This window comes from Prinia subflava, chromosome 23 (genome assembly GCF_021018805.1).
Source record: "Prinia subflava isolate CZ2003 ecotype Zambia chromosome 23, Cam_Psub_1.2, whole genome shotgun sequence".
Classification (NCBI taxonomy): Eukaryota; Metazoa; Chordata; class Aves; order Passeriformes; family Cisticolidae; genus Prinia; species Prinia subflava.
Window position 1 is genome coordinate 4,440,646 of NC_086269.1, and position 9,325 is coordinate 4,449,970.

Consider the following 9,325-nt stretch of genomic DNA (forward strand, 5'->3'; position numbering starts at 1 on the left):
GCCGGCCCGCGCGCCCCTTCCCGCCTCGGGCGCGCGCCGTCGTTTCCCGCCCTTTCCGCCCTCCCTCAGCGGCCGTCGTGAGGTGCCGGTGCCGGTGTCGGTACAAGTGTTGGTACCAGTGTCAGTGCCGGTGCTGGCATCGGTTTGGGTGCCATGCTCAGTGCCCGTGTCAGTGCTGGTGTCGATGTCGGTGTCACTGCCGGTGTAGGTGGTGGCAGTGATGTCGGTACACGTGTTGATGTCGGTACAAGTGTTGATGTCAGTACCAGTGTTGGTGCTGCTGCCGGTATCGGTTTGGTGCCACGCTCAGTGCCAGTGTCAGTGCTGGTGTTAATGTAGGTGCCAGTGCTGGTGCTGGTTGTCGCTGCTGGTGTCACTGTCGGTGTTGGTACCCGTGCTGGTGTTGTGAAGAGTGTTGGTGCTGGTTTCGGTACTGGCGGCAATGTCGGTGCTGGTGCCGAGTGTCGGTGTCACCGCTGCTCTCCGGGCCCACTGAGAAGAAACCCGTTCAAACCGCTCATGTGCCTGAGCATCAGGCAGGGCCCGCGGCCAAAGCTCGGCGAGGCTCAGCTGTGGGGCTGTGTCCGGTCAGTGGTGCCACCGGCCACCCCCGGGCAGTGCTGGAGCAGGCCAGGGGACACGGACAGGGACACGGGGACACTGCTGGGAGCCCCCGGGCAGAGTCCTGGCCTGAGCACACACATCCCACCCCGACCTGGGAAGTGTCCAAGGCCATGTGGGACCAGACTTGGAGCAAGCTCGGATAGTGGAAGGTGCCCCTGCCCATGGCACTGGATGAGCTTCAAGGTCCCAACCCATTCCGTGGTTCTGTGTGTGTGAAATTCGCTGAACTCATTCCTCTGCAGACTGCCAAGACTGCTGCTGGAGGGAACATCTTTAATTTCAAAGACTTCTGCTGTTATCCTCTATCAAGTCTGAAGGAAATCATCTTGATCATCTGCTCTGTGTTGTAACTGCACATCACTGATGAGAAATCCATGGTTGATGTGGGTGATTCAGCAGTGAGCAGTGCCCCACTTGGATGCTTGCACTGGCTTTGAAGTCCTGCTTACACCAGACCAAACGTGCAGTGAAAATGTTCTGTCACCACACTGAGTTATGTGAATTGAGCAAATTATTGTTTTGTTTTGAGGTTCCTTACAGAATATGTTTAGATTCAAGTGTGATACTCTGACAGGAGATGAGTTACACTATTTATCCTATTTTTTTTTGTGACTTGAAAACTTTGTAAAATGGCATTTTCGTACTAAAACATAGTCAGATGTGGTGTTTAGAACTACTCATGGGAGTAAAGAAAAAAATAAATATCAACTACTGGACTTAAATAATTTTGCTTCCCTAATCCTTTATCATGCACCTGTGCACAGACAGGCAGCAGCTGATGAGTTCTCCTCATCAAAACCCAACCACCTTATTTAACTTGAATGTCTGCTTATCAGACACAGGGAAAAATGAAAGTAGAATCTGTCCTTTTTCCTTCATTATCATATTATTCTCATTCTGTTAGATTTCAGCTCTGACCATAAAGAGTGATGGAAGAGGTGATTTCATAGGAGACATCAAGGCTCAGCTGCAGGACTAACAATACCAGTTTGCTGATTTAACAGAATCAAAAAGTAAGAGTTCACTTTGCTATAGTAAAATATAATTGTTTATAGAGATACAGAAACCAGGATAATGATAATTTTACTCTGTTACCAGTCAGCAGCAGAATTTTGGGGCATTGCAGACCCTATTTTCATGTGGAACAGACAATGATGTGGGATCAGGACTGGCAGGGTAGTTTTTAGGACAAGTCAACCAGTGAGAAATTTTGAAGATTACAAGAGGAAAACATATTACTTGAGTTTTGCACACTTACAGTGAGATTCCACTGAGGAAATTTACTTTTCAGAACCTGCTTATCAATATTTTAAGCAATTTATACTAAAAATATTTATAGTGTTGAGACTTACCCAGGAGTGACAAGTTGAATGCAGTGTGCCTTGCTTCTACCAGGAGCATCTTGGAGAGGAAGAGCTCCTGAGAAGAAACAGCCTTCCCTTTTCCTTCCTTACAGGCATTTTAACTTTTAGTTGGAATCTGAGAGTGGGAGGCATTCACTGGCAGGTCCCAGGTCACACCTGGGGCAGAGTTTTTCCTTTAGCACTGTTATGATGCTGGGTTGGTGCTGTTCATCCTTGACAATGCTGCTGAAGGCTCTGGGTTGTCTTTGGTGTTGGGTTGTTGTTTTTTTGTTTAGCTTTGCCCTCAGCGCAGTGATTGTGTATCTCAGACTAACAGAAATATCTAGCACTTTCCAAAGAAATGAAACCAAATCCAAAGGGCTCTATTGTCTGAGCCAAACACCAAATAGGATTATGAAGTATTTTCAGACCATAAATGGAGATTGCTGGCGTATGATATGCAACAAAGAGATTTGCTGTTTTAATCTGTGGTTGATAGGAAATGCTGCAGCTAATCCTAGGAAAGAAAGAGAAGAGCAGACTGTGAATCTATAAATTTCAGAGATGAGAGCTGTGTTTTGGGCTGTTACACAGACTGGCAATAGGCAGATTAGCTTTGAAAATTCAGCAGCCACAGGCTGTTTAAATGCAAAACCTGGCAAAAACCCTTGTTTCTATGGCAGCATATCAGGATCTGATTTCCTTTTATCAGTGGAGGGCTGCAACTGGATGGAGTTGGAAATAATTCCTCTACCAGAATACTCTTCTTTCAGAATCTGATTGATTTTGCCTGTTTTTCAGCAGCAGAGCTTCCAATTATTGTTTGTTTGCAAGTGTGGACATGTTTTTACTTTACTATCTACAGTTGCATATTTCATGGAAATAAGAGTGGCCCTGCCCTGTAAGTAACCTGCTCATGAGATCACAAAGTTTTCCTTGTGTTGTACCACTACCAGGGGCAGAGTGAGTAGGAATAATGTCTGATAACTTCTTATTGTTCCTTCTTTGATTTTAGGCATTGGTCAGTGACACAGAATCCTATTAAATTAGCTAACTATGAGCTTCTGGTATGCACTGAATTTCTGTAGCCCATTACAGAGACTCCTGGGGAATGAACCCAGGATTTTTATAATTACTGAATTCTATTTACAAATATCACTTGAAGCACTTCCTGTAGAACATCAGCACACCATCATTCACTTAATGAAAGAGTAAAATCACTGATGTCAGGGAATGGATTGGTTTGGTTAACAGAAAGGTTAAAGATAAATAATTAACAGTGTAGCTGTCTGTTCCAGAACAGGGCTGCAAAGCTGGGCTATAAAAGCACATTAAAAATTTCTATCACTGAGTCTCTGCAGGTCAGCAGGAGGGCAACCAAAGAAATGGATCCATAAGCATCAGACTGGAGATGATGGATTTTAGGAAACTGTATGGAAGAAGCCTCAGGCACTCCCAAATTGTTACACTGGACTTTGTTGACCTGCCACAGTCTTTTATCTTGCTGCTCTCTGTAGCTCGTGGGATCTCAGTCCCATCAGAGAGGTCAGTAGTGAAAGAGCTCCATGGTCATAGCCAGAAGGACAATCCAGGTTTTTTACCAGCTTGACAGTTTGTGTAAATTGCTGAAGATCCGTGAATACCACCCCGTTCAATGGGCAGGATAACGGTGCCAGCAAGGGAAAGGCAGCAGCCAAGGGGTTCTGTGCCCATATCAGCACAGGCCTGAGCTGATAAGCAGCAGTCACAGTGGTCCCAAGCTCCACTCAGAGTAATTTATTGCCCTTCCAGATAAATGAATTTTCATCCTTAATACCGGGTCAGGTATTTCTCCAGTGCACTGCAGTGTGTTCAGAGGCTGGGTAAAAACAGTGACAAAGTGACAATTGCAGTGACAAAAGGCACCACTGGGATTAAACTGACTGCTCCAGAGGTTGGTGGTTGCCAACATTCAGTATCCCCACACCGGGCTCTGCCTGGCAGCTCTGAACCTTCCTGACAGGAGTGCTCTGCACAAATGGAGCCAAAGACATTGTACCTGTGCAACTGCCTTATCAACCAAACTTGTAATCACTGCTGTTTGTAAACAGTGAAATTGGGTTTGTGTGGCATGACCTATTTTATGTAACATCAGTAATTACATTTTCATCCGTTAATTCTTTATTCCTCAAATCCGGTATCAATTTTCTGTTATTTTACCTGGCTGGTGGAGAATTACCTGGGTCAACACTTGCTCCCTAAATATTGCCATAGTATTAGCACTTTCTTTTAATGTTTTGAAATTTCCTCAGTATTCCAGACTTGTTGAAATGAGCATTAGCTAGCTAATCATGTTAAGTTAAAAATATTTGTTCCTTATATGATTTATTTAATAATTTTTGTTGCAAATCTGTGTGTGGTTGTTCAGTTGCTATGTTTTCAAAAGCACAGGCTCTGGCTGAAGCCTTTGCATTTACTCTGCATCAACAGCTTGTCTTCATCTTGTAATGATCCCTGACTTTATTATTGGCCTCTGGCCTGACAAAAGCTTATTTCCTATTCTTCAGCTTCCTGTACATGCTTTCTGCATTTTCTCACCTCTAACAGTTATTGTTGTTGGTTTTCCTCTATTTTTATTGCTATAGTTTTTATTGTTGCACTCTCTTTTTCATCTTCGTTATGACTTTCAAGCCTTGTTACAATTTGTTACTGATGTTTGCAGACATTTTCCCAAATCTCATTAAAACAAAATCTTAAACCCTTTTTTTAACCCTAATCTCACTCCCACCCCTGCCTTACTCCCAGTTTTCTCTGATCAGAGAAATTGGCACTCTGTGAGTTCATGTCCTCACGCTCTGACCCGTTCTCTGCCTATGTTCTTATAGGGGGTGCTGAGACACTTCAGACCTGGCTGTGGTGGTCTCCAGGGGGCACAAATCCAGCTCCAACTGCCTAAAGCTGTGAATCTTTAGAGGAAAGAACCAGCTGTGCATGCAAGGGCCACATGTGATATTTTTGCTTTAAGAATGCTGGGTTTTAATTCTTACTTTGAGAGGGTTTCAGTGTTATGAATTGTGTTCTTTTCCTTTCAGGTTCTTTGTGTCCTTTGAAGTACTCTCTGCATTTCCCAAGGACAAACATTCTTTTCTGTGGTTAAAGCTTCGAACAACCAAGCCCATACAGTGTATGCAGTGTGTGTGTACAGTGTATATACACACATTTACATTATCTGTGTGTGGGTTGTGTAGTGTATCCTGAGAGAACCTGAGTGTTTGTATTCCAAATATATCATAAAAATACAGAGCTAAATAACATAGTGGACTAGTAGCAAAGTGAGTGTGACACTCTTGTTGCTAAGTGAGATGGACAGATATTACAAAGAGTACAATTAATACTCTGCTCATGTCCCTAAGCCAGAAAGAGGTTTAAATATAATTAAATTATATTTAATTCCTGAGAAATTATATGGTAGAAATTAACCCGGAATTAAAGACTCCATGGAAACAGAAAGCTTTTGGCTAGTCTTAGAACAAAGCCTCTATTATGTTATCCAAAAAATGCTTGAAAAATTAGCCCAGGACACAGACCTGTGTGCAGCAGTCCGAAACCACAGGAAAAGGAGCCACTGTTATTCAGGAATTAGCTGAACACCAGTTGGGACCAACTGGATCACTCCTCCATCAGCTCAAAGTGACCACATTTACCGCCTCAAACTCATGTTTGCCATGTTTCTTATGGCTACGTAAATCAGGAATGTGGTTGACTTGCATAAGACATGCATCAGATCAGATTCCAAACGGGAGTTAGGTGATTGCCTGCAGGGCACGTGTTCCCAGAGCTGCAGGCAGGGAGCTCCCGGAGGGGCTGACAGACAATATTGGCTTTGTCGACCTCTTCTCCCTCTTGCTCTCCCAAATGTGAGTGTTTTCCCCCCTCTGGGGACATTTTTTCATTGGTATTGATGCAATATTTTGTTTCTTACTGTGCTGTGAAGAGTGGTTTTCTAAGTTTTTTCCCTGTCAATCAGTATTGAGTGACTTGCTTGTTATTTCAAGTTGCTGTGTAGGTTCCAGACCAGACAATTTCTGTTTTGCTTGAGCAGGTCAGTCAGGCTGTGCCTAAGCAGGCTGCAGAGCAGGGGCTTTGATTCAGATTTGTTGCTTCATGGGCACTGCACAGACTTAGAGAACCCCAGAGTGGTTTGGGTTGGAAGGGACCTTAAAGCTCATCCCATCCCACCCCTGCCATGGCAGGGACACCTTCACTGTCCCAGGCTGCTCCAGCCTGGAACACTTCCAGAACTGGGCCAGCCACAGGTCCCCTGGGCACCCTGTGCCAGCATCTCCCAGCTGTGCCTGCTGAGGAGCAGCAGAGTGAACCAGGCCCTGTTAAACCTTAGCAAAACTCAGGTGTAAAACTCATTGTCTGTGATTCTGGAGGACTCCATTTCCATGCCAGCCTTCCTGCCATGGTCTTGCTGTCCTATGGAGCAATTAAATGAATCAATAATAACAACTTTTTAAAAGCACAGCTTAGCTTAAAAGCCTGAGGAGAGAATGACTGTTAATATAATTAGATTTGCAGCTCCAGTTTCCAGGTTAGGATATTATGGACACGTTTGTTCCTATCACATTTGCTTTGTGGTTCAGTATGAATTTTCAATAGATGACTTTGTGATAAGAAAGCAGCAATTCAGATGCAATTATATAAACAATAAGATCAGCCTGGAATTAGGCTGGAGAGTATAAAGCACACACAGAGCTTGTGCTGGGTCACTGCCTCTCCCAGCTCAAGGCAGAATCAGGTTCCTGTAATAGGGGAGAATTCTGCTGACAAGAGGTTGGTCTTTCCAGACTGGTGTTGTTGCAGCTACAGGGTAAACCAGCCTGTGCACTGGATGGCTTTGCTATGGGGAGCTGGCAGCTGGGAGAGACCAGAGGGTGATGTCCAGGTGCTGGTAGACACTGTCATTTAAAGTTTATCATTTAGAGGCTCTAGAGGAGTTCCTGAAATCGTCTTGGAGCTAATCAAGGCTTTGTTCTCAGGATCCCTCCACAGGTCTGAGAAATGAGGTCAGCACAACAGACAGATAAAGCAGGATTCATTGAGTTGAACTCTTTGTTGATGTTCTTCATTGTAATTTGCTTGAATCTATTATTTAATTCTTGGCTGTGTTCCCATCTCATCACGTCTCTAAGCCACTGGAAATTGAAAAATCCAGTTTTATGCCTGATATGTACAGCCTTGTCTTTTTGTCTCTTTTACATTTTATAAGATACTTTCTATAGAAAATTGTTTTAAAGCAGTGAGATTATTTTAATATCTCTGCTTAATTCTAGAGCTCATGTTCTCTTACATGTCACACTTCCAAATCTTTCAGCTCCTCTTATTTATTCTGTGTCAGGATTTTATCACTCACTAATGGGAAGTTGCATGTAATATGCTTAAGTGGGGGAAAAGTAAATTCTTTTATGTTGTTAATGGCCTCTTTGCCCTTGCTCTCTGTTAATGGTCAGTATTATTTCAATAAGGACTGAGACTGGAAAGAAATGTTCCAGCTGTAGCTAGAAACTTTAAGATTCCTCCAGGTCTGTGACTGTCCTGGCTGCTCCGAATGCTGAGGACAGGGCTGGAAGGCACATCCCATTTTACCTGTGGTTTGCTCTTCTTTTATTTGTTCTTCCCCATCCAGCATGAGTCCCTTCTTTGTGATGTCTCTCCTCTTTGGCCTGATTTTTGGACAAACAGCATCACTCTGTGCCCCTTCTGAGTACACAATCCACGTGGAGAAACGGGAATGTGCCTATTGCCTGGCCATCAACACCACCATCTGCGCTGGATTCTGCATGACGCGGGTACGAGCTACAGCTGTTCCTGTAACAGCCACCACGGCAAAGCAAGGCTCTGTTCTCCCAGAAAATAATGTGCAAATGGTTTAATTGCAATAGAGCTTATCACAGGCAGAAAAAATGCACCGTTGCCATGTTTTCAAGTCAGCTTTTTGCAAAGGTGGGGATGAAAAATGCCAAGCATCTGGTAACACCAGTGGCACAGCAGAGACCCGACTGCTGCTGCCACTACAGAGCCTCTGTGGGCAGTTTGTGAGGGCAAGATGGAAAAGGTGAGGGGCAGATTATATTGGGTCACTCTTAATTAATGTAAATAACTTAGGTAACTTCTGCTCCCACTGCTGCTATCTCAGCTGGCTGTGGGGACAGCGGTGCAGCAGCCACATCACTCCACACAACTTCACTGTTCAACACAGCATTTTGAGTTCCAGCTTGGGCAGCAGGGAGCCAGAGGAGATCACAATGCACAGGGAACACTCTGAGCCATGTGGATTAGTTAAATTATAAAATTATAAATTATAAAACCAAGGGCAATGTGTCTGTGTGGGGAGGGAGCTCCAGTCACAATGAGAGCTCTGAACTCAGCAGTACCCGAGCTGGGCTCAGGTATGAGTTTTGGTCTCTGCACCTCACAGGACGTTTCTGACACACGTGTGCTTCAGTGAAACAACACATTTCCCTTCCCTCTGCAGGACAGCAATGGCAAGAAGCTGCTCCTGAGGAGTGCTCTGTCGCAGAACGTGTGCACGTACAAGGAGATGCTGTACCGCACAGCGCTGATCCCGGGCTGCCCTCACCACACCCTCCCCTACTACTCCTACCCCGTGGCTGTCAGCTGCAAGTGTGGCAAGTGCAACACTGACTACAGTGACTGTGTCCGGGACAGGCTCAGCACAAACTACTGCACCAAGCCACAGAAGCTCTGTAACCTGTAAAGCTTTCACGGGATGAAATGTACTGCTCTGCTCACCTGAACTGAAATAAAAGTTGTATTTCATATTCGGTTTGCAAACTGCTGTGCACAAAGATTTATTCTGAGGGTGTATCATAAGTTGCTTTAATTAATTGAGTGTACTGAAGCAGAAAAGAATCATAAGGGCTGCATGTTTGTATTGAGATTTATTCTGAGGGTGTATCATAAGTTGCTTTAATTGATTGGGTCTTCTGAAGCAAAAAAGAATCATAAGGGCTGCATGTTTGTATTGAGATTTATTCTGAGGGTGTATCATAAGTTGCTTTAATTGATTGGGTCTTCTGAAGCAAAAAAGAATCATAAGGGCTGCATGTTTGTATTGAGAACCCACGTGAAATTTACTTTGGGGAAGAAGGAGACAGGACTGTGTGGATGTATCAGCCTTTGCTCACAAATCCCAGATATTCTGTGAAGAGATGTTCAGAGATTCAATATATTCACATATTTCAGAATTTGATACTGATTTATTTCAGAGTTCACATATTTCACTTGATATATTTCAGAGTTAAAAAAGAGGCCACACACATTCTTGGTATTGAACATTTTAAATAGATTTT

General features: G+C 44.0%; 1 protein-coding gene across 1 annotated transcript; it reads left to right on the top strand.

Moving 5' to 3' along the window:
- Positions 1-5,761: 5,761 nt before the first annotated feature.
- On the top strand, positions 5,762-8,757 carry TSHB (thyroid stimulating hormone subunit beta). Its single transcript, XM_063418662.1, has 3 exons — positions 5,762-5,863; positions 7,639-7,801; positions 8,488-8,757. The coding sequence occupies exons 2-3, from the start codon at positions 7,640-7,642 to the stop codon at positions 8,728-8,730; spliced, it is 405 nt and encodes a 134-aa protein (XP_063274732.1). The 5' UTR covers positions 5,762-5,863; position 7,639; the 3' UTR covers positions 8,731-8,757.
- The last annotated feature ends 568 nt before the right edge of the window (positions 8,758-9,325 follow it).

Bases quoted from the DNA above. Each gene is read 5' to 3' on its own strand.
- TSHB (XM_063418662.1), top strand. From the start codon at position 7,640: ATGAGTCCCTTCTTTGTGATGTCTCTCCTCTTTGGCCTGATTTTTGGA. The intron at 7,802-8,487 runs GTACGAGCTACA...TTCCCTCTGCAG, and splicing joins CTGGATTCTGCATGACGCGG to GACAGCAATGGCAAGAAGCT.